Source organism: Alligator mississippiensis, chromosome 13 (genome assembly GCF_030867095.1).
Source record: "Alligator mississippiensis isolate rAllMis1 chromosome 13, rAllMis1, whole genome shotgun sequence".
In the NCBI taxonomy this organism is placed as follows: domain Eukaryota; kingdom Metazoa; phylum Chordata; order Crocodylia; family Alligatoridae; genus Alligator; species Alligator mississippiensis.
Window position 1 is genome coordinate 43,010,704 of NC_081836.1, and position 25,410 is coordinate 43,036,113.

Genomic DNA, 25,410 nt, shown 5'->3' on the forward strand with positions numbered 1-25,410 from the left:
TTCCATCTCCAGGGGCTGAGCCAATGAGGCGCAGCCGGAATCTGGAGCGTTCTGCAGCGCGTGGGGTTCGAACGCGGGCGGGGTCGGCTCGCTGGGTTTGGCGCCGGGTGGAGGCGGGGTGCGCGCGTCTCCTGTTCCTTGTTATGGGACGCTCTGCTGGCGTTTGGCTTGCCCGCTCTCAGCCCTGGCTCCTACTGAGGAAGCGTTTGCTGCCGGAGGGTGATGGTATCTGATGAAGTGAGCTGCAGCCCGCGAAAGCTTGTTTTATATGAGGGGAAACACCATGCCCACTAAGGGGAGGTTTCGTAGTCCGTTTTTTTGGCAAGGGATAGTACCCGGGAGAAGTAATGTATAGTTAACTTCCCACTTTCATTTCCAGTGAGAAGATCTTGACTTTACACCCACTTTATGGAAATGAGAGACTCCTCCCTAGCTCGCTCTGGCAGCCCTACGGCCAAGGGCAAATGAAACAGGGGCATCTAAACCCCAAGTCTCTGGGTTTGGGCCTGCATGTAGGATACCTGCCAAATGCTTTGGAAGCATCTGAAGCCCCAGGTGGGGGTTCGGGGATGTTTGCCGGTAGTAGAGCCACATATGGTTCGTGAATGACTCAGAGATTTGGAATCGATTTAGCTGATTTGACTTGGAACATGAACAATTTTCCGAGAGAGAGAGAGAGAGAGATACTTGGGGTGCCTGATTTATACCTGGGAGAAAACATCCCCCTGTGCTTAAGCTTGCAACAAAAATAAGGGTTGTGGGTTTTACTTGTAATATTAAAAGAATCTGTCAGAACTGATTTGGGTGCTGGTTGTTTTGAGGTACTGTTGAAGAAAGGGGCTGCCAGTGAGTGTGGAGGCCTGATGCAGTTCTCCTTGCATGTCTGGACCCTGGCCTACAAGGTAGGAGGAATGACCTGGTCTAGATTGTCTTGCCAGGCTTTGGTAGTTTGGAATCGTGAGCTATTTACTTATGGTGGCCTCTACGGGCAAGTGCACCATTTCTAAGTGCCTGTTGCCACAACAAAACTTCTGCATGTCATAGCTTTGCGTAAGACATCCTGAATCATTTCTGATAGAGATGTCTCGGCCACACCCTGGAAGGAGAGTTGTGGATTATAGTGGGGGTGAAATCATCTGACCAAAGTCCTTTTAATGTAGTGGGAAATTTTTACTAGCTGGTACCTGGAAGCCACCAAGAGCACTTCCTCTATTACACCGTATAATTCATGCTTAGTGTAAACCAGTGGAATTGCTGTAGTGGGGGCAGTAGCTCTGCTTTTAGGATAGCGTTCTGGCGATTGGCTTTTTCATTTCCATTGTCCATTACCTCACCAAGGGTGTGTTTCACTGACAGAGATCCACAGAGGAGTGAGTACACTATTTCCCTCCTGTCCTTCCTTTTAGTCTCTGTGGGGCAGACCTGTAGCATCCACAGGTGGTGGATAGTGGAATGACCTTCAGGGAAGGTTAGCCATGAAATAAGCAGGGGTAACTGAAGAATAAGCACCAAGCAGCAGCAGCACCACCAGGATGTGATGGGGACAGCAAATGGCAAAGGTTTCCCTCCTGAAAAGCCATGTGTATCCTCTGACCGTGCTGTGACATGATGAGTACAGGTCACCACTATAATAAGCCTGCCTAGCTCCTAGCTATGGGTCTACAGTCCTCAACCGCAAAGCAGGTGGAAGAAAATGTTAGAATCTGAATGGCTGGGGAGGCAGATGAAGGCTGCAACTGAACGAGATCCACAGCTGTCTTGGTCTCCCTGCCATTGGATTAATGTCCCATTCTGTCATGAGCTGTGTGAAAGCTGATATGCAGCAGCTTTTCCAAAATAAAAGAAGTCACGCACAGGCGTCTTCCATGCCTTTTAGTCTTTCTGTTTTTCAGATTGTTTTTCTTTCTCTCTGGCAAACAGTCCAAAGTAGAACTTTTTTTCATATTCTCAAATAAATGTGTATCCCATGAATTTTGTTGTGTCTTTTCTGTGTGCAAAGCAAGATTTCATTTGTTTTGTATTTTTGCACTGCTTGAGCCCATATTTGTTTTCATCTTCCCTGTTCCACTCATTAGATGCTGCATCTGATGGAAAATTCTTGGTGTTCTTTTTGTTGCTGTTTCTGAATTCTTCCACTGCTTTCACCCTCATCCCATTATGGTGGCACGATATAATTTAATTTTATTTAGAATTTCTATAAGAAACATCTGAAAGCTTAGTTAAGGAACTAATTAAGCTTCTTTTGGATTCAATAGGATTTTGAGGCCTCTTAAGGCCGCCGTTCCTGATGAGTATTTATCACTTATGAAATAGTACAGATGAGAATAACCTTTTAAAAAAATAATATTTATTACAGATACTCCATGAATGTTCAATCTTACCAATTTACTCCCCAATAATACAGACTTGTATCTACATACAATGATAGCCTCTTCTCCAAAACCAGCTAATTGCCCAATATAGCAAGATTTCAAGATGTTCTCTAAACAACCAGATTATCTACAATCGGACAAAAAGTATGGACATATTCATTTTCATGTGCAAACCTCAAGGAAAAATATTAATATATTTTGTTTAAGACCCAAACTAGGAATAAATAGAAAAAAATTATAGAATTAAACTAACTTTTCTTCAGATGAAATAATAATTCAGGTGTCTTAGGTTATTTAGAAATACTGTATTACTAGGAAGAGAGAGCTTTTATTTATGTTAGAAAGGTTTGGCAATTTTGAAGTTAAGCTATACAGTAGACTTGTTCTGGTTGGTTGGTTATTAGCCATCTCTGTGTTTTTAATGTCCTGAAAAAAACTTCTTTAGAATAGAAAGAACAGTAAAAGTTGAAATTGTTATCTGTGGCACGACTGCTTGATAATCAAAGGAAAATGATCCTTTTAATATCTTCCATCTTAGTTGAGTCTTGAAAGTGTAACGGAAGAGGTGTTTTTTGCAGACATCCTAGCATATAACTGGACAGAAATGAGGGACAGAAGGCGAGGAAGAGGAAAAATGTGTCCTGTTCACATTCCTGACTTCATACTTTTTTGTTTTTCATACTTGTTTTTTCTCCTAGTAGAGAATAGAACTTCCCGTCTTTATTCAGTGCCACTAATTATGCAGTAACTAACTCCAAAACGTCATGTTAGGCTGAAGAATAACTTATGAATTTGTCATCGGTAGCAGTAGTAGTAGTTGTTCAGTACATACATAGCCATGAGAGAGACCTACTACAGTGTTTGTAGATGTGTCCTGATTCTTTACAAGCGAGATTGGTAACCTACCAGATGTGTATGGTATTGATGTGGGTCATCATGGATGGTAAAGAGATACTTTAACAACCTTGCCAGGTAGTGTTATTGGTATGAGATGATGAAAGAAGGGGATGCAAAAATATATTTAAAAGAGTTTTCCTGACCAAACATTCCCTTGCAGTATTGCAAAGCAACCTTTCTAATGTCATCGTATAAACTGAACAAACAAAAAAAATTACACAAATGTAGTTCCACCTTTGGCTGTTGGGTTTACTTGTCTGATCACGTTTCTTTTTCCTGGATCACCTTCTGCTGCTAGATGGGTGACCAAACACAAGTGCATGGCTAGACAGACAAAAAAATGGCTGTTTGGGTGAAAATCTGACCCCACATTGCATGTATAGTGGTATATATAATGCCATGTATGTATACTGACATGTACATGAACATTGATGTCTACCACCTATTCTTTTTGATGTGAAATTGGGGCATCAAGTCTGATTTTGAAGGTGCACCTAGAATAGATGAACAGTCGATCCATTGCTCAAGGTTATACAATGCAGCTCCTTCTGCCTTCAGAGATGCTCAAGTGTAAATAAGATTGCTGACAAACCCATCTACTTTATTGCTTAATTACATCAGCTTTGCAAGGAAATTGTTACAATGAAGTTTCTTACCAAATGATTATTCCTAAAGGCTGCTAATAATTAATCACAGCTATGTGGTACTGCTCCTATTTTGCCCTGTCTTGACACATACAGGTTTCCCTTGATTTATGCTGTACATACGTTCCCGGAGACCGGCGCATAAACTGAATTTGTATAAAGTGAACCCGCTTTATAATGTAACAAATAGGGATAGGTTTCCATGGCGGTGAGGGAGGGAGCGAGGCTGAGACTAGGGAAGGGGCAGGGAGAGGGGTGCGCAAGGCAGCAAAGCAGAGGAAACAGCGGCACGCACCCCAGCCCTGGCTGCAGCAGCCCTGGGAGCAGCTGGCGTCTGCTGCCTGCAGCTGCTGGGCTGCACTGTGCTCTGCCTGTCCCCACTCACCTCTTCTCCTGGGCTGGGCCGTGTCCTGGTGCTGGCAGCTGGTGTCGGCTGCTCCCGGGGCCGCTGCAGCCGGGGCTGGGGTGAGTGGGGACATGGCCCTTTCTCCTCCCCCCGCCCCAGACTTACCTGCTTGGGCGGGGGACATCTACACTGATCACATAACAGTGAATTTACCTTGCATATAACAAATCATGGGTCTAAATATGCTCGTTGCATAAGAGCAAATTTGTATATAAAGAACCCGCATAAATCGAGGGAAACCTGTATAGTACCATTGCTGCAGACAATGTAGCCCTGAAGGACATAACTTCAGGACTGAAAAAAATGTTGCCCTTATCAGAAGTATGTACTTAATGTAAACACTACTCATTAAGTAGGCAGGGGTTTAGGTTGTAGCCGTGTTGGTCTAAGGATATAGGCAGACAAGGTTCCTTGGGTGAATTTGAAATCTTTTATTAGACCAACCCAAATGGTTGGAGAATAGTTATTAAGCAAGCTTTCGGGTTCAAAAACCCTTCATCAGGCTAAGGAAGCTGCAGCAGTTGGTGTGTGCTCTTCCTGGATTAAGTAGGCAGCACTCCAGTACTGGAAACTAGTCAGTTCCACAACTGCCCCCAGCCTGGTGACCAACCTGCAGCCTGGGTGCCACAAGTGGCCCAGAGGGTTCAGAAAGAAGTGACAATTTTTGCTTCATCTGGCCACAGAAAGTGGTCTATAGCTGTGACCAAACACAAGTGCATGGCTACAAACTGCTTTAAAAAACTGGCTGTTCCTGTAAAAATCTGACCCCTCAGTGCATGAGCGGTCAGATGAAGATGTTTCAAAACAGAGCATCCTCTGTAACTTGTCTGCATTGCCTGCCAGCCTCGAGCTGTTTAAGAATGGGGGTGAGGGGAGGAGGAAGGGAGCAGATGGAGTTTGGTCTGGGGGCTTTTCAGCCCCTGCTGGAGGGTGGGGCGGGGCGGGGAGGGGGGTTCCAGTTCACCAACCCTCCCTCTAGAGCTGGCTGGGGAACCCCTAGACCTCTGCTGCCTTCCCCCTTCCTATTCTGAAAAAGGGACAGGCTGGGAGAGAAGAGGGGCTGTCACTATGGGAAACTGGCTGCAGACTAAAACTAGCAGCTAGATTCCCCAGCCTGGAGCCAACAGTGATCTCGTGTTCATTCCCAGGGCTTGCTGTAACTCCGCAGCCTTCCTGCAAAGCGTTCTCAGTTACAGCGGGGAGTTGCACTTCTGTCCGTGCCCTGATGAATGTCCCCTCCACTACAGGCCTATTTGTCACCCTTTAAAACACTTGGGCTAAGCCCACCCAGTCTCTCACTGGCCTCCCTTAACAGGGAGGCTACAGGAAAAGGGGACAACAAATTACTTGGGACAAACAATGACAAAAACAGGCCCTTAGCAACAGGACTCCCAGCCCCAGCTGGGCATCAATGGCGATGCATAGCATGTACACCCCCTGAGATTGGCGGTGCACCGGCTGGAAGAAGTGTTGCCACCCCACTCCCCCTCACTGCCGACGGCATCCACAGGTGGTCGCCGATGGCTGCGGGCGGTCCCTGCTTGCCACCCCCTGCTGCAGCTCCCCACTTGCTGCCACCACCTGTGGGTGGTCGCCGTGTCCCCCAGCCTCGGGGGCACACATGGTTCACGCGGGGCATGGTGCACCGCTGTGGCTGGGAGCCCATCCACTGCCCAGGCCCTGCCGCAGGGCAGACCCTTGTGCCGCTGCCAGCTGAGGTTGGATCAGAAGCACCCAGCAAGCCAGCAGCTCATTTCTGAGGGGCGAACTTGACATCTGGCGGAAGGTTTTGCCCCGGGGACAGCCCCTCCGCAGGTGCAGCGGCCTCCGGGCGGTTCACCAGCGAGGTGCAAAGGGGCTCGACAAAGAGAGGTTAGCGCTGGAAGGCGCGTCCCGGCGGCCTCCGCCCGTACTGAGAGCAGGCCCGGGAAGGCCGCGGGAGCAGCACGGAGCCGGGCGGGCGGGCGAGCCCCCAGAGGCGCCCCGGGAGCATCAGGTGCCTCCGGCCGGGCGGCGCCTCCCGGCGAGCGCTCCGCATCCCCGTGACCGAGCAGCCAATCGGCAGCGCGCGGCCGCCCCCGCTCTCGCTAGCTCGCTCTCTCTCTCTCTCTCTCCTCCGGCCGCCGCCGCCGGGCTGGGAGCGGGAGCCGCCGCCGCGCTCCATGGGGGGCCCGGACTTCTGCAGCGCCAGCGGCTCCGACCTCTTCTGGGTAAGCGGGGGGCGCTCCTCGGGCCCGGCCCGGCCCGGCGCTGTGTCACGGCCCGGCCGGGCAGGGCGCGGGGCTCTTCCTTCCCTCGGCCCCCCCAGGGCCGCTCCCATCCCTGCCCTCTGCAGCTCTGCTTTCCGCTCCCAGCCACGTGCTCCCCGGCCCTGCTGCTGCTCTGCTCTGCTCCCTTCCCCGAGCGGGCTGCTGCTCCGCTTTCCGCTCCCAGCCCTGCCCTGCCCGTCCCCTCTGGCCCTGCTGTGTCACACGCGGAGACCGCTCGTGACCCCTGTGCCACCCCGGCACGCGTGCTCCTCTGTGTTTGCTGGACTAGTGGGCTTTTTTCGTTGCCCAGTCCAAACTGGGACTGGCTGCAGCAGGTGTGTGGAGCCGGCGGGTAGACGTACACCTCCCTGCCCCTAAGGCGGCTGTCTGGTGCCCTGGGCTGATAAGAAGTGCTGTCCTTTCTTGCCTGACGTCACCTTCAGCGCAAGACAAACAGCAACAGCCTGGGTGTGGAGAAGCATTTGGGAGTGTTTTGCTAAGGGATTGGAGCCCCCCTGCCTTTGGTGGGGATCCGGGGGGGGGGGGGGGAGACGGCAGACACGCAGCTCCTGGATTGGCTCTGAAGTGGAGCTCGATCCCCTACCCCCTGATGCAACACCACGTGTCTGTTGGGTTCAGGAGGGGATCGCTCTTAAGAATTGCTCGCTGGGTTGAGGACCACGTTTCCCTGGGCGTCTGTCTGGTCTAGCGCCCAGCAGATTCAACTGTTCATCCTCAGGGGGCTTTTAGGGGTCTACTGCAGCATAAATGTTGGATCCTCAATTCTGCTGACGTTCTTGCTGGATGACCATTATTATTATAACAAAATTGGATACCATTATCATAAGTACTAGTCGCAACAGGAAAGATGCACATCTGATAGCTGTTTCTAGTTTATGTTCAGGTGAATAACCACAACTGAGCATCTCCGCTCCGCTCCGAAGATGTGCGCTCCCCGTAGTCTGGGCCTGTATAGATGTATATCACTTATTTCAAGCTTCCGAATAGTGAAACGCTTGCAAGATTTGGGACTTGGCGTCCCTTGGGTGTTTACAGGTTGGGAACCTGCTTTCCTAAATGAAAACGAATTGTGCAAGATGGAATAGTTACTAATCCAGCTTGTCTGGACTGCAAGAGTCCTGTGATGATGTAGCTCCCTTGGGGCAGCCATCTGCATTACTTGCTTGCCCTATAATTTTAATTTTAATGTCTGTTAAAGTTTTATCTATGCACACAAAGTGCACCAGGCTGCTGGGCTGCTTGTGGAATTCAGAGCGGCATTTTCTTTAGACAAACTTGTAAATATCGTGAGTTAGTTTTAGTTTTCTTGAAAATTTTCAAATTCAAGGAATAGTAAAAGGGTTTTTTTGTTTTGTTTCTTTTTCTTCTCTGTGTGAAACTTAAGTTCAAACAAAGTTTCCCTTGCTGCAGTCAGCTTTTGCAGAACTCAAGCTTTAATTGAAAAGTCGTTGGCCTTTGTGAAGCTCAATGTCCCAAATACGAATCGAGTGCGTACGACAGAGTGGGGATTTTGCTTAGCCTGCAGACGTACTGAGTCTGTGGCTTTGCTGCAGCTGCTGAAGCTTTATAGGTTTCCTATTGTTGCAGTGGGCTAGTTATGAGCAGGGTAAAATAGCAGAGCAGTTATGAGCAGTAAAATAGCTCACAAATGACCTTGTAGCAAGGAAAGTGTCTTTCATGTTGGTCTGTTGCTGTCTGGTTGGGTGGGTGCCTGTTTACTTTTCAGGCATGTTGCATGAAGTTTGATAAGGGGCTGGAGGCTGAGTATAACTTTAGAGAAGTGAAGTATAATATGGAGGGGGAAATGAAAGGGATGAGGAGGAACGTATGGTGTAAGGAATAGAAAGAGAAAGTGAGAATGTGGGGTGAACGTAAGGTAAGAAAAGAAATATTGTACTAAGGAGGGCATTGACATTATTTTTAGAGATTTAATGCTTAGGGCTGCTGAGCTTTTTTTCTATCTATTTAATAAATTTTACAAGTATTTATCAAATAATGTAACTGTCAAATAGTATTTGAGCACCTAATAAGCCGGCTGAATAATGGGTAAGAATTTGCCAGAAAAATAACTCAAATATCAATGTCATTTAGCAGGCTCAACAGCTGTTCAAATACCATGGGGAATACCATTTGCTGACTAGTATTGGTGATATTAAATGAAGTCATTAGGCTTCAGCTACAAAACTGTTGACATGTTTGCACTTTATCACAATATAGAATAAATAATACAGAATTTTCCACTGGAACTGTTTGTAGTTAGTTGGGCTGCGCTTGGTGACCCTGGCATGTCTTTGGGCAGATAGATCCCATGATTATACAAAAGTCCAAATGGGAAGGACCTCATGGGGTTATCTATTCTCATCTCCTGCTCAAGTCAGGATCATCCCTGACTGAATGAATGATGTTAGAGGAATCTTTGCAGATTTGTAGCCTGATTCGCTTGTAAATTGGCATACATACATACTGTAGGTAGATAGATTGATAGATACTATTGATTTTTAAGGTTCTATATGTAGGCTTTTTCTCCTAATTTAAAAATCCTAAATTCAAAATTTAAAAGTTGGGCATGTAACTTATTTTCACGATTGAATTGTGTGCCTTTGTATAACTTTTTCTAATTAGTTGGGTAACACACAAGCACTTTGAGTAGTTCAGCCTCCTATTGCTCTTGGATGCCTTCCAAAGCTTGAGAATTAGGACAAATTCTTATTCTGCTTGATCCAAGCCATGTTTTGGTGGCCTTAATTAAAAAGTTAAAGGTTATGTATGGTCATGTCCCCTTTCAGAATTAATTTGCAGTCCTTTTAAAATGGGTTAAATTATGAACAGGGATTAAGTGTGTGTGTGTGTGTGTGTGTGTCCTTTAGAGCAGTGTTTCCCAACCTTTTCCAGCCCCAGGCACACTTACGTTAAAGGTGTTTTTTCCGCAGCACACCTGTGAAGGCATTCCCCATCCTCATATCTATTGTAGCTCATTGCCATGGTAAAATTCTGTGGCACACCTGCTCATTTTTGATGGCACGCTTTTGTGCCATGGCACACTGGTTGTCAAACAATGCTTTAGAGAACTGAGTGATGTTTTATTATAATTGCTAAACTCTGGACCTCATATGTACATGTTGTAAGAATTATCTTCTAGTCATGATGTCAAACTTTTGGCTGTTGCACAGATATGAAGATAATAGTGCCAGTAGAATAGCATCTTACACTTGACCATCAAGTAGAAGGTGGCTGGAATAGAATTTGTGGTTCAGAAGCAGGTAGAAGATGCAGTAAATGGTTACAGGACACCTCCTTTCAGCTTAAATTGTGTAAGCGATGAGTCCCCTTGTGTTTAAAGTGAAATTACTGGAAATGACAGAAATATAAAACTGAAATTGGCAAGCCAGCAAAGAGATGTGCATCTTATCCAGTTTTGACAAATACATGTTACCAAAAACCCGTAAGAGCTTGAGCAGAATTTTAAATAACTAATCTTTGTGTTGGTCTTTTCAATCACATGACAAGTCTGATCCTGATTTGTATGAAAGATGCTATTGCTACCAAAGTGTTTTGAACTATTAATGTATACAATTCTGAAATGCAGCTACTTCTTTAGTGGTGGTCCCAGCCAGTTAGCTTATAAAAGAAGCAAGAGGGAAACTTTTGTTTAAATGGGTTCTCTAGAAATACTTAAATGCTTGGTCATTGTTGTCATATTTCCAGGAATCCCTTGGAGTCTTCCAAGCATATCTTGTGAGCCATAAGCATCTGTGGTATAGCTGCTTACTTTCTAGATTTCTTTCATGCAGCCTAATACTGCAGAAGATGAGGAATACCCTTGCTTTTGGCTCTAGTTCAGGGGTGTCCAACCTTTTGTGATCCGGCTCCACATTCAAAACTTTTTATCACCCAGTGGGCCAGCGAGCCATATTCAAAGACGTCACAGGAAGTGGTATCATATCAGGAAGTGATGTCACGTGAACTTTGACACCAGTGAAGTTGCAGGGGTTGACATGGTGCTGGTTGACGTGGCATGCATGCCCGGGTAGACATGGTGCTGCAGGAGTCACTTGGCTGCAACCAGGTTGACCTGGTGCTGAGAAGCTGGAGGGCCAGGCCGGGGTTAACCTGGGGCCCGCCTGCCCGACCTGCCGATGCCATGCCCGGATCGACATGGTGCTGCAGGACCTGCCTGGGTAGAACTAGGTCGGCACCAGCCAGGAAAAGCAGCATGCAGCCAAAGCCAGCTTCCCATGTGCTGCTGGGGACGGGACGAGGCTGGCCAGGTTTGCGCCAGCCGGCAGAAGCGGTGGCAGAGCCGTGTGCCGCTCAGGACTGACTGGTGCAGGCTCGTCCCATCCCGAGCGGCACACGGCTCCGCCGCTGCTTCTGCTGGCCAGTACAGACTCAGCCGGGCTCCTCCTCCCGTCCCCAGCAGCACATGAGAAGCGGCCCCCTCGGGCACCATGTCAACCTGGGCATGCACTGCCGCCGCCGCCGCAGGCCAGATAAAATGGCTTGGCAGGCCGCATGGTGGCCCGTGGGCTGTATGTTGGACAAGCCTGCTCTAGTTGATTTCACTACTGTTGGAAATCATAGGATCACAGGAAATTAGTAGGGGTGGTGTGCGAAGCAGGCCATATTTGATTCGGATTTGCATTTGGCCTAATTCGGGGGATGGTGATTAGATTCGTTGATTTGGATCGCTGTCCTGATATTTGATTCGGCCAAATCAGAATCTGAAGACCTGATGCTGATTTGGAGAATCAGCAATTCGGCCATAGACACAGCTTTAAATGTTTTTTTTTCTACATACCTTGAGGTACCAGACATGGCTTGCGAAGGAGCCCCATGACACTCCTCTGTTCAGTCTGTCTTTCTGAATATCTCCTTATTGCTGTAGTTGATACCAGTGGCAACAGTACTGAACAAAGTTTAGAATTTTTGCTGCCAAGTTTTGTAAACTGCATGGTAAAGACTCCTTTACTTATAATAAGTAGGTTAGTACTCCCATTGGTACTACCTTATGTGGGTCTGAAATGGTGGTAGACTTTCTGAAAATAATGTCTAAATAACTATCAGTTCCTGGGGGAATTACATCTCTGACTTTTCTCATGCCACTGGGTAAAATCCTTTTTAGGAATTGGAATCAGAAGATGGCTTGAGGCCTAGGTGGATTTATGTAATTCTTGCATTTTCAGATCAAGCCTTGGTTGCAGTCTTTAGGGCTGAGGGACACTGCTTCAGCATGTTTGACTTGTACTCAGGCTCATAATTAATACCGGCTGTGACTTGTAGGGGGAGCAGAGAGCCTCCTCAAAGCACAATAATAGTAGGAAAAAATACTTCAAAGAGGAATAGCTGTTAAAACAGATGGGAAACATATCTAACTTTTTATACTAAGGCAGGGGTGGGCAGTTACTTGGGCTGGAGAGCCATTTAGGGAGTTCTGGCGAGCTGTTACAGGTTAGGTCAGCCCCCTCCCCTGCAGTAGCTCACCAAAATTCCCTAAGTGGCAGATTACTAAACTGGTCTGGAGGCGCTGGACGGAGCGGGCAGGGTCTCCATGGGGACTGGCCTGGGATCCCTGTGGGCAGGGCATGCTCAGCCAGGTGCGATGGGATGGAGCTGTAGGTGGGCAGGGAGCAGGGTCCAGGAGCAGGATGGGCAGGCAGGGCTGGAGCTGGGATTGTGGGCTGGACCCTGGGGCAGAGCTGCGATCCACTCCCAATGTGGCCCCACACTGTTATGTCCTGTGATCCTGGCCCCAGCCCTGCCTGCCCATCTTGCTCCTGGATACTGCTCCCTATCCCATTCACCTGACTGAGCATACCTTGCCCACGGGGGTCCTGCGCCGGGCTGGTCTATATGGAGACCTTGACTTCCCCCCTGCTCCATCCAGTGCCCCTGGCAGTGGGTGTGGGGCAGATGGACCAAGGTGCCAGGGCAGCAGGGCTGGGTCCAGTGATGACAGCAACAGCTGGAAGAAGCCACCACCGCTGTCTGGCTGCTATGCTGCCCCAGCACCACTGCGCATCTGAGGGCAGCAGAATGGTTGCGCATACCATGTCTCGGGCTGTCCTCCTCTCCTGGCCAGGCTGGGCTGAGGGACCCACCATGGGCCAGATAAAATCCCTTTGGCTTATGGGCCATATTTTACCCATCCCTGTGCTAAGGTTTACCATTCTCAAATTGGGCGCACTCAGTTACTTGGATTTCCATGTCACAGTCAGTTTCTCTGTTTTCCTAGCCAGTGTATGAGAAAAGACCGCTAACCCTAGGAAACATGGGTTATGGCTTTGGTAATACCGAGTTTCGCTTTCTGGAAGCAGTGACTGGCTCTATTGTCTTTGGAAGTGTGTGCTGGGTATCCTTGTCTGGCTCTATTCTGTGTTTTTTCCTGTTTGCTCTTCCTACAGTACCTATTAAATAAATCAATATGGTCATAAAGGAAATTCTAACAACTACCAAAGTTATACAGTAACTTTGTCGTGGAATGGGCCACTTAATATTCATGACATTATTATGTATTGCTGCTTATACGTGCATAGCAATTCCATGTCTGCCATGGTAACTTTATTGAAAATGATGCATGTTGTAATACTGAAATGTGGTCACTTCAAATTCATGCATTTATTCTCTAGTTTAATAAATGTTCTTGTTGGCTGAGAACATAAATACTTTTATTGGTTTCTTCATGCTTAGAAAATTAGCTTTTTCACTTTCTTGATAAACAGGGTAACTAACACCCTACCTAACCATACTGTAAGTGCCACATTTTATGGCATTAACAGATTTGGCTTTCTGTCTTCTGCTAACAGGAAAACTCAGAGTGTCCCAAGTGAAGTTTGTGATGTAATTCTCAGCAGATAAATCCCCAACCGTCAAGCGCTTGTTGAAGTTTCTGAGGTAGCCTGTACTTAGGAGATAGTTTGCATCTGCATTAATAGGACAATTCATTTCTAAATGCTGTATTTACTTGAATATAAGACAAGGGTTCCCCTGCAATCTGCTTATCCTCTTCCCCCACACTTACTGTCAGGCACAAGTCTGCCCAGGATTGATTTCCTTGCACAGAGTACAGGGAAACTGTCTCCTGCCCAGCCAGTCAGTAGTGTTGCTGCTGCTGCATGGCCCAGCAAGGGCTGCTTTCCTTGCTGTACTGCTGGGGGAACGGGGATGAATTTAAGACAACCCTCCAATAGTTAGATTCTATACCTGGGAAAAATTATATATTTGTTATAATTTTCCAGATATAGAATTTAATTATTTGGTGGTTGGGGGGGTGGTCATCTTACATTCAGGGTCATCTTAGATTTGAGTAAATATGGTACTTGGGGAATTTCTGCACTTTAAAATGAACTGAGTGCCCTCCCTCCTTAAATTGACGACCATTAATCCTTCTGATGCTTGCCAGCTGTGACTTTTCCTGTTCTTCTGTACATATAAGAAATGGCTTTGTTTTGAACATTCTTGTTTTGTAAGTTTAAATGTATCAGTTTTCAGTTAATGTTCCTTTTCTGAAGCCTACAGCTCAGGACCTGTTCCTGTCTTCATGTTCACTCTTTGCTGCTTTCATTATTTGACTCGCCTCTGTTCCCCCCACTTATCATTTTTGCTTGTATTTAACTTTGTTTATAGAATTTAATGTTTCTCCTTCACTTTCTCTGATGTTAAACTCCCTTGTTATAAGGCCGCTGTTTTTTCCGTGCTCTGCCTTGCTTCTGCTAGTCTCTGGGCATGATGAATTATGTAGAAGAACTGTGTCTGCAACAGGTAACGTTGCTATTTATTTATGTAATTTTAAATTGTGTTAGAAGTTTCTTTTACCATTTGTTTTCCTTGAGCAATTTTTTACGTAAGTTGTTTCAGGTGAGTGACACTTCTTAGGGTCAGATTAAATGGACAAAACACTGGGATACCGAGATAGTGTTGCTTGGAATGGCTAAGTTACGAATGCAGTTTATTACCTCGGTGCACTCAGAAAAATCCTTTTGGCTTTAGATGGTCAATAATAATTTCAAGCACATCTAGAAGTTATAGTAGAGCACTTTGTAGTAGCTGATTTGGCTGTATATACCTATGCTACATGGAAGCTCGCACATTTGAGAGCCTGACTGGTTACGCTGTAAAACAGTTGCAGCTCGGCTTTCCCAACTTCCTTGCTTACAAATGTAAGTGTTTTTTCTGCCTAGCTGTAAGCTACGAAGTATTCTTTCTGAGAGTATTGGAAGGGAGGAATAAGAAAAGTTGTGTTTTTAAAGACCTCAGTTTTTCTGTTCATGACTAACCCAGTGTGTGAATATTTGAAAAAATAAATAGGGGACCGTTATTCAGCTAGCCCACTCTTTATGTATTCTCATACTGTTTTGTCAGGTTTAAAAATGTAAGCTTATTTCATCTTCTTTGTGTTGCTGGGAACTTCCCTGTCCCTATGCCTGGTAGCTCCTTGAACCCATTTGTTTTTGGAGAATTTAGTCTCTGAAGAAAAATTAAAAATCAGCAGGTGCATCTCCTTTTAGAGCAGCCTTATGCTTTGTTCTCTGACCGTAACTAGAGTCCATTGGTAAATCGGAGTGTGTTCCTTATTGTAGGCTTGGTTGGATCAAGTCAGTCCTGTTTAATGGGGAACGCCTTCATGAAAACTCCTACCTCCTCCACTAAATGTGAACCAAGAATTGTATGTGTGTAAGATTTGCTTTATATGGCAACACTTCCATACAGAATAGACATCTGCTGCTGGCAAAGCAGAGGAGATGGGTGAAGTGGTGGAGAGGGTCAGGCAGAACATTGGGTTTCCTGGTAGCAAGATGCAGGATGTATGGATGGCTTGCAAGAGTGCCAGGCTTGTGTGAACTGACTCTGCCCGTCCTGCATCCATGTTATACGCATTCAGGCTTGGCATCTGCTAGAGTAACAATGTAAGAGATAGGGGTGTAGGTTATAGCTGTTTTGGTCTAAGGACATAGGCAGGCAAGGTTTTGTGGGTGAATCTGATATCTTTTATTAGACCAAATTAAATAATTGGAAACGTTTTTCTTAGCCAGCTTTCGGGTTTAAAGACCTTTCATCAGGTTGAGGGAGCATCTTCAGTTGCTGTGTGCTCTTCCTGGGTGGAATGAATAGTAAAGAGTCCCAAGGCTGGCATGCATGCAAGCAAGGCTTGTGGGACATTCTGAATTTTCATGAAACAGTAACAGTCAGATGTATACTCAGTTCGATGAATGCAAACTATTTTTAAAGCCATTATTAAATTGTACTAGCTCATTTTTTAAACATGAACCAGAAGGCAAAACAGTAGCCTGGTATGGTGCACTGAGAGTGTATTACCAATAGAAATAGATTATGTTTGCTATAGCAGATAGCAATGTTTGTGTAAATAGCTATTGCACAACAACTCCCTGGATGTATTTGTCTTAATAGGCCATCGGTGTCAATTTTTTGGAAAAAAGTGCAGTTTAAAACTGCCAAAGCTAATTTAAAAAAAAAAAGTGAAACAAGTGTGTGCCCAGTATGTTATGCAGTACATTCACTTTTAGTTAATGTATTAAAAGTTCAGAAAGATAAATGTGTTCATGTGAAGTGACAGGTCTTCTGTAGGCAGGAGACTTGCTTACCATGCTGGTTTCACTCAGTGTTACACTAATTAGTTTGAGGCCATTCCTGCAAAATGCTGAGGTATCTTTTTTCCCTTATTTTTTTTAATAGTTTAGGTACTAATGCATAAATACATACATTGTCCCTGTCCACTCTAATTAACATAAAACATTATTAAAGGAACCCATGTAGCAGGTAATGTCAGCTAGAGAGAACACTTTATTATATACAGTATTTATTTCTTATTTGTCTCTGACATTTTATTTTAGGCACGTGCTTATTTGGCTTCCTTGTGTGCTGGAATGTTTCTGAGAAATCTCTCTGATGTCACGTGCCTCAGTGCACAGCGAAATTATGAGCGCAGACTGTTATTTCCATAAGCTTTAATTGTAATGAGATTAGGGATTTAATCAGAAGGCAGGTGAGAGGTGCACTTTATAGGCCAGGGATTTAGTCTCAGTTAAACCAGTACAAACTAGCATTTGCTTGAATAGGTGTTTTTAAGTCGCAAAGCAACTTCAGTTCATCAAGGAGGATCAGATATGTGCAAAGTTTAGGACAAAGATTTCAAATAAAGGACCTTTACAATGAGCAAACAAACAAAAGGAATATAATCCTGATACAATATGGACTTCCTTTAAGAAGTGACAATTTATAACCTTGTTCTCATGATCCGCATGTTCCTGCTGTAATGAAAAGCAGACTCAAGATTAGCGTGGAATGGCAGCAGGTTCAGGTTTAAACGAGGGGAAAGTTGAGAGGAATTTCACCAGCATTGAATCTTTATGGTTTTCAGTTCAAACTTGGAAGTTAATATTCTTTCAGAAACATAGAAGGAAATCGCCAGCACTGCCTCCTCTACCTGTAGTTGCTGGTACAGTTTATGTTCTGAATGCTGTGCTAAATTTAGTCTGTACGAAGGTTAAAAGAGGTTGTTGCATTGAGGTCATTCTGGGCCATGTCTCAAAAAAGCTTACCAGAAGGGACCTGTGACCTTTTGCTTGCTTTTGATGCGGTCATATATTAATCATCTCATGCAAAGAAGGCAGAAAAATAACGGGTCTGATAATCAGTCAGTCATAGCTTTTGATCATTCAGACATCCTCGCTGTTCTTTGTTTGCTTTTTGAGACAAACTTGAAGGCGACTGTACAGTGTGATCAAAAGCTCAATGTCAGGCTGTCAGTTTATTAAAATAAGTGATCACCAAACCCCCTATTTTTAGAAAGTGTCTGTGGCACAGATCAGTCTTTCTATAGCCCATTAAAGGGCTATAGTTTAAAATCAAGCAAAAGTTATCAAAAGAATAAAAGTTATCTATATATTCTAAAACATGCTTATTAAATGACATATTGACGGCATATGGCCAGTACCTTACTTGGAGGTACAGTGAGATGGGGGATGATTTGGGGTTTTTAGCTGCTTGAAGAGGGAGGGTAAACATCTTACTTTTGTAATTTAGCATGTTCCTAAAATCTGCTGTCTCAAACTTTCCTTAAGGCAGGACAAAAAATTAAGAGCTTGGCTTAGTTCAAAAAGCCTTTCTTTGCTTCTTGGATTATACACCAAAGCTTTTGGAAATTGCTCTTTCTGGAAGTTGTATAGATTTTTCTTCTGGCCAAGCTTGCAAATGAGAAATAGATTCCTGTTTCCAAACATGGGCAAAAGAAAAATGTTGCATGTGGGCACACACAGTGAGGATAAATTAGTTGCTATATCGGTTGATGTAGTATTGTCTGCGGTGACAACTCTCAATTTATTCTTTGTGTGCTGGTATCAGACTGAAGGGCACTTGATTCTGGGATCTCCAGAAGAGGAAATATGTTGTGTTCTGTTGGTTAAAGCACAGGGTTGGTTCTTGGAGACACTGTTTTGTTCTTGGCTGTGCAGGCTTCCTGTGTTGGCTTTGTTATTGCACATGATCACTTCAAATCCTTTGCTAGATGGAGGTTTGAGTGCAAATTTTATTTTTAATTTTACAAAACTTCAATACAAGTTCTTAATTATTTTGGAAGGAGTTAATAAAATGTTCCTGTTCCTAGGAGTACTTGCTGTGGTAGTTCAAAAGGATTGATATTTATTCTCTCCCTTAGCATATACCACTTTATTTTATATTTCACTTGGGGTAAGGTTTATTTATACTATCCTTCCCTTATGGTTTTTTTTTTTTCCCCTTGAAAGGCATTGATGAGCCTTTCTGTGTTTAGGAGCAACCTGTCATCCTGGCAACTTATTAAGGACCAATACCAATTTATTAAGGACCAGTACAAAAAAATCTGTAGGCTTTGAGTTCAGAATGGATTGGGATCTTGGGATCAGAGGAAAAACAGTTGAATGTCAGCATTTTCCCACTGTCTAAGGATTGCTGAGTGTGACTTTGGAGCCAGTTGGTGCCTGTTGCAAGTGCCCATTAGAGAGGAATTCTTTTTTTAAAGATGGTGAGAAGTCACAATTGTTGTTCTGTTGTTACGTTCTTTATGAAGTCAAGGTATTTATTAAGGGGAGGTCAAACTAAAGATTCCCTTCCCCCTGGCCCATGGTTGATTTTAAATCATTTACGTTGTTTGAAATTACAGTGCCTCATTGCTACTCTCTCTAACTCATTGGTTAGCTTGCATGATTTCATCTTTTTTCTCTGTGAAGACAGGGCTTCCAATAGCATATCTTTATTCTTCAAAAGAAACTAGCATATGCTAATTGTCCTAGGTCTTGTGAAAGCACAGGAAAGAATGGACAGAAACAAGGTAATCTATTTGGGCTACTACTGGCCTGATGAGCTGTTTTGATAATTTGGCGGGGATCTGATTGTCAAATCCAGATGCTTAAAGCATCCTCTTGGTGTGTGCATGGCCACATGTGCAAAGAATTCTGGAGACTCCTCAGTATTGGATCTACATCTAACGGGGTGGGAATTATCCACTGTCTTGCCCATGTAACTGCAGTTCTAAATAACAGCCTACCTGATCATTGTGGAGGCAACAACACGGACTTTTTATGTGCAGTGGGGTCAAATTCGACTTATGGGCGTGTATTCTGAGGCACAGATTTCTGATTGGCTGATTTCTTGGTATAGAATTATGCAAAGTACTCCCAGCACCAGCTTCGTACCTTTAATTTGCACGTGACCCGGACACTTATACTTCTTTAATAGCACACTGAATGCTGCCACGTGTTAGCTTGCATTTTCCCAACAGTGTGTCTGTATCATGAAGAACATGTTATCTATATACATAACAGATTATCTGCTTTTTATGGCATCAGTTGTACATATTTAATTATTTTTCTTGATTACAAAGTGTGTATTACAGCAAGAGTTAGATAGGTTGTCTTAACTCAAATGTCTAAGGTGTTGTGAGCACTTTCTATTACCAAGGGCTTTCTAATAATAAGATTGAGAATATCCAGATTTTAACTGTGTTGTACCATGGTCACTGCACTTAAGTTACCAGGATTTTCTAAAAGGCTTAGGAAACCTAGGCAACTGACAGACTTGGAAAGAGGATCTCCTCGTAGGCTTATATCATGCGTACAAAGATAGGATATTAACTCAATTACTGCCAGCTGAAATGCATTCAGATGTGAAAAATGATCGAGCACTCCTTTCAGTGCAGTTAGCAAATGGGGTATATTTGTAAGTATACAGCAGTTTAAATATTTTATAACAGTTCTACAAGAAACTGAAATGGCATGAATTAGGTTGGATAGGTAAAGCGGTTAATGCCTTCTCTCCTAATGCTATTGGTGGTAGGTATGTCTGCCTCTTAATAATGTGAATGCTTTTGATGAATCAACAAAAACTCCTGAAGGCAGCAAATTGGACCCCCCCGTTTTCTTTTAGATTGAAAAGCCACTTATCGCCTCCTGTAATTAACTTGAATTGTAAGCCTTTCAGGTCAGGGACTGTCCTGCACTATCCTGCTAGCATGGTGGGATCCTGATTCTAATTGTAGCTTCTAGGTGCTTCTCTATTCTCTTTCTCTCTCCTATACATAAAAACAGTGTTGTTAGATGTGTGTTGTGAGAGATGAGCAAACACTGGAGTCTCAAGTTAAACAGCCTATGTGAATGTCACAGAATGAAAGTTGCCATACTTGCAGTGCTTTGAGAGCAGTTAGGTTTTGAGCCTAGCAACCCATGACTTGAAAGCTGACCCTCTTTTAAATTATCGCAGAATCATAGATTGCATGTAATTGTAACTATGGAAGATGGTTTTGTATTGAACATGACTGTGTTGGCATGTGCAGTATCATGGTTGATGTTTAATGCTTTAATTTGTATTGAGTTGTAAATAAAAACGTCCTCTTCCATTGGGGAAAATAAGCTTTAACTGTTATTAGAAAAGCGTGTGTTTGTATATGCATAAAGTCAAGTCAGCGTAACCCTGGAAAAGAAGCCTTTCGTCTGATAAAATTACACTTAGCACTAAGTGTTAACAACACTTAAAACACTAGAGTCAAATGTTCAAGCAGCATAACACTTGCCAACTGCTTTTGTATCATAAAGTTGTACATTATTGAGGGAGGAGCATCTCCTGATCATGTTGGGTAATGCATTGTCTTAACATGTGCTCCACGGAGATGATATGATCAAATGCAGCCTTAGGGATGGGACACGATGCACTGATTGTGGTTCCCACCCCAGGACTCCCTGAGAGTCTCCAACTGGCTCCAGTAGATCCGCAGGCTGAGACCTGAAAATCAGCTGATGTTTTCAGCTGATGTCTCAGCTCTGGGACCTCATGGGAGTCGGTTCAAGACTCTGGTGTGGTGCTACAATGTAAATCTAGATTTACAGCAAACTTTAACATGTGACTATTCAGAAAACTTTTTAAGCCATATTAACGCTTACCAGGATCTAAATATTAGGGCTGTGTGAAATTTTGCCACCAGTTTTATTTCAGCGCTCTTTCAACCTGTTTTGAGGTTGAAACAGCAAAATCGAAATGGAACAGATATGGTCAAAACAGCCTCGAACCAAAACGAGGGAAGTCAAAATGTTTTGCTGTTTTTGACGCTGTTTCAACGTTTTGCCCGTAGGCTATAATGGGGAAGGACAAAACAGCCTATAACTTTGTCATTCTGGCCTGATTTGGATGAAACTTGCAGGGATGGTAGCCCCTTCTGAGGGCATAAAGCCTGCCAAGTTTCAAGGAGATGGGTGCAGGGGTTTGGGGGAAACTTCACTCCAAATTCTTGAAAGCAAAGCTCATGTCACGTGTATGCGTTAAGCCACAGCGGGGTCAAAACTGCAGGGGTGCTAGCCCCTGCAGAGGCCACAAAGCCTGCCAAGCTGCAAGGATTTGTGTGCAGGGGTTTGGAGGAAACTGCACCTTAAGCTGTGGACAGGCAAAACTCATGACATGGGTGACACTGCGTGTCAAGGCGCAGCAGGGTGAAACCTGTAGGCTTGCTAGCCCCTGCTGAGGTCATGAAGCCTGCCAGCTTTCAAGGAGATAAGTGCAGGGGTCTGGGTTCTGGGGCCCTGCACCTCTAGCTGCTGACAGGCAAAACTCATGTCATGGGTGGTTGTGGGACTGTGTCTGTCTTGGGGCACCTGGGGGGAGGGGGGGTAGGAACTACCGCAGGCCTGCCTGCTAGTCCCTGCTGCGGCCACAAAGCCTGCCAGCTGTTAAGGAGATGGGTGCAGGGGGGTTCTGGGGCCCTGCACCCCTAGCTGCTGACAGACAAAACTTGTGACATGGGTGCAACTGACTGTCTCTGTCTTGGGGCAGAAGCAGTTTTTGGCTCTGTATTGATTTTTTTTTTTTTTTTCCTCTCCTTAATCTGCATTTTTGTAGGTGTTAATCCTTGCTCATTAACTCATTATCCTTGCTAGCTACTGCGTATTGAGGTGGTCCCTGAGTGAATCATGATTGATTGTGTAACACAATAGCTAGCTAGCACAAGCACCCATGTCATGAGTTTGCCTGTCAGCAGCTAGGGGTGCAGGGCCCCAGAAGCCCCTGCACTTATCTCCTTGAAAGCTGGCAGGCTTTGTGGCCTCAGCAAAGGCTAGCAATGCCTGCAGTTTTGACCCCACTGTGGCTTAACGCATACATGTGATATGAGTTGTGCTTTCAAAACTTTGGGATGCAGTTTTCCCGAACCTCCTGCACCTATCTCCTTGAAACGTGGAAGGCTTCATGCCCTCAGAAGGGGCTACCATCCCTGCAAGTTGCATCCAAATCAAGCCAGAAATGACAAAGTTTTATAGGCTGTTTAGTCCTTCCCCATTATATCCTATGGGCAAAACGTAGAAACAGTTTCGACCCTGTTTTGACGGAACAAAATGGAACAGCTGTTTTGAATCGAAACAATTCGAAACGAAATGCTATTCCGTTGAAACAACGAAACACTGATCGAAACAGAACGCTGACATTTTGCAGAGCCCTACTAAATATAACCCATGCCAAGTGTAACGTGTAACAAAGCCCATACAGTGGTAGTTTTAGCTGTTAAGATCTCAGTTTGTGTTTCCTCCCAGTAATGTTTCTGGTGCTTGTATTCAGTAATTTTTAATCGTTTACTTTCTAAAATTAGCTAGTAATAGTACACTTACAGTACACCTGGTAGTTTGCTTCTCCACTGTTTGCTCATTTTCATTCCTGCTGCTTGTAGTTTCAACTGTTTTCACCTTTGACAATTAAACTCTTGAACCACCCCATATTTCAAACAGGATTATGGGTGTGAAAACAGTAGGCCTGTGGTTCTCCCTCAACAGCAGCTGTTGCCTGCCAGGTTTTGAAATTGGCCAACTACGAAGTTAGATGCTTCATCCAATATGCTTATTTCCAAAACTGGGTAGGTGCACAAGGCCACAGCTTTCTCATAGTCTTTCTCCAGTTGATAGAAGCAGCTTAATGGACACTGACCATTTTTTGTATGATAGCTCCCAGTGTACTCTTATTTAATCCATGACGGTTCAGACAGGATTGCTTTCAAATAAATCAGTGTTATGGGATTAGGCTTTATGGGGAATATCAGAGGATGAGTTTGAACGTTCCATTCTTAAATGGAAAAATTTTATTTCAGGTAAAACATTTGTGCCTGTCTATTGCTGGGCTTTTGCTGTTCTGTTTTAAAAAGCAAAAAGTGATTATTCTTAAAGAGCTACATGATTCTGAGCACACTGGAAACCTGGCCATTTTTTTTCATTTGCTTGGTTGTTTTCAATCACTTACGTTATGGGAGAAACTGTATTTTGCCCCAAGAGTTATTTTTTTTTTTTCCTCTGTTCAACATTGGTCTATGCCTGGAAAAATTTATTTTTACAATCATTGGCTAGAAACTTAACTTTTTTAATACATGAAAGCTTAGACATTAGTTTTATGAATAAAAATGCAGAGTACTTGCCTGTTATGCAGGCAAACTTTGATATTTAATGATTATATCAATATAATAAAACAAATGCTGGAGCAGAGCTTCACATGCAGCATGACTTAAGGAAGCAAAGTTTTCCTACCAAACCGACTTCTTTATCCCCTCAATAAGGCTGTGTTTGCTTGTGTAACCAAGTTGAAGAAAGTCAGGGCAGACAGTGGTTTACAAGTTTCAGAGAACCACCTTTTGAGAGTGAACAAAAAGCTGTTGGATTTGTGAAGCAATATGTAAGTATATGTATGTCGTTTTAGGGCTGTTACTGTTTTGTCTTGAAAAAGAGACCTCAAATAGCGTTAATTGAGGTAAAAGGACACTTTTTGGGGGAAGAACACATCATACAACCTGTTCAAGTCTGGAATCAGAACTGCCATTTTATCACTTAACTGCTGTTCGTTGGTACTATAGCTACTACACTTTACATGTGATCTGGCTCCTTTACTTGCTGTCCTGTCTTCTCCCTAAACTCTGTAATGGTGTTGCATTGTGTCCTGTGAAAGGCACATGAATATGAAAGATCAAGTGAACTGAAAAATTACTTGCATATTCTCTGAATATCATACTGCTAATGCAAAACTTCTCTCCATTATTTAGCCATGTGGAAGCGAGCACCTAGGTAGGACAGATTTCTTAGCTGCCATCTGCTGATGGCAACAATATTTATTGTTATGATTTACAGCAAGAAAAGGTCCTGCTGGTATAGGTTGTATCTTCTTTCAAATTTATCTAGAGCTTTTAGAAAATGGGTCACTGAAATTGTTGGGTAGATGAAATAAAAGTCACTATTAATATTACTTTTAAATATGTATGTTTGTTGGACATGGGCACAGAAAACTTTCTAAAATGAAAAGGTTTAATTGAACCTATTTTTAGCATCTAAATTGTAAATTGATTTTCATGAGATGCTTTTTCTGGATGTTGTATTGAAGCAGAGCTATAAAAATCATTGAAACATGAAAGACTTGTGGAGGGGGGGTTAAATCATGTATAAGCATGACTAAGCTAAAATCCCCACGATCAGTGTGCTGACTCATTGACCTTTTTGTCACAACTCTAGGGAGTCATTGCAGGAGATGGGTTTTACCCAGACAAGGAGTGAGATTTCCCCTGAAAACAACTGGGGACTTTGGTTTTCTAGTTTTGATGGGGTTTTTTAACGTCTTTATTAGCATGTATTTTTCACTACTGCAGTATCTTATGACTTCCTAGAAAAATCTGTATTTACTGATTTGCTTGAACTGACAATATAGTGGTTATTAATTGTTTATTTCATTGCTGGCAGGTTAAAAAATGTATATTAACTTTAGCCTCATTTATAACCTGCATCTTGTAGTTCTGTTGTGTGTGACCACAAGTCAGGGTAGTGATTCTCAACCAGGGTGATATGAGATCAGTTTTAAGGGTACCATGCAATATTAGCACTGTTAAGCATGCAAACACCTACAGCAGGGATGGGCACTTATTTTGGCTGGTGGGTCACTTAAGTTTTGGTGAGCTGTTGAGGGCTGCACACACAATTTGTCAGAAGGTATCATTTTAACAAATATAGCTAAACAAATTGTATATTAAAAATTAAACATCTACTATAACATTTTAATTTTATTTCAAAAAATATTTTTTGCCTTTTATGTGTTTTTGAGTAGTGCATATAGAAGCGATTACATAATAGTTCAAAATAGTCTTACTCTTGTATATTGTGTAGGAGGGGTGTGGGGGTCCCAGGAGCTGGCTGGGGGTAGGGGTATCTCTAGTGGGTTATGGAATAGAGAAAATCCCACACAACTTACTGATTCGTTTGATGCACCAGCTGGGGGAGTATTTAGTTGATTGCACGATTTCACAATGATTGCACACTTAATTCATACAA

At 43.8% G+C, this 25,410-nt stretch overlaps 1 protein-coding gene and 1 long non-coding RNA gene across 2 annotated transcripts in view; both read left to right on the plus strand.

Moving 5' to 3' along the window:
• LOC132244686 (uncharacterized) lies at positions 1-1,971 on the plus strand. The gene is made up of 2 exons (XR_009456417.1): positions 1-237; positions 822-1,971. It is a non-coding gene; the product is annotated as an uncharacterized LOC132244686 (long non-coding RNA).
• Positions 1,972-6,236: 4,265 nt separating this feature from the next.
• ABCC1 (ATP binding cassette subfamily C member 1) overlaps positions 6,237-25,410 on the plus strand; it is an 80,579-nt gene continuing 61,405 nt past the window's right edge. The window contains exon 1 of the mRNA XM_006261580.3: positions 6,237-6,529. Within this exon, the coding sequence (XP_006261642.1) occupies positions 6,482-6,529 (48 nt within the window). The 5' untranslated portion in view covers positions 6,237-6,481. The remainder of the gene's footprint in view (positions 6,530-25,410) is intronic.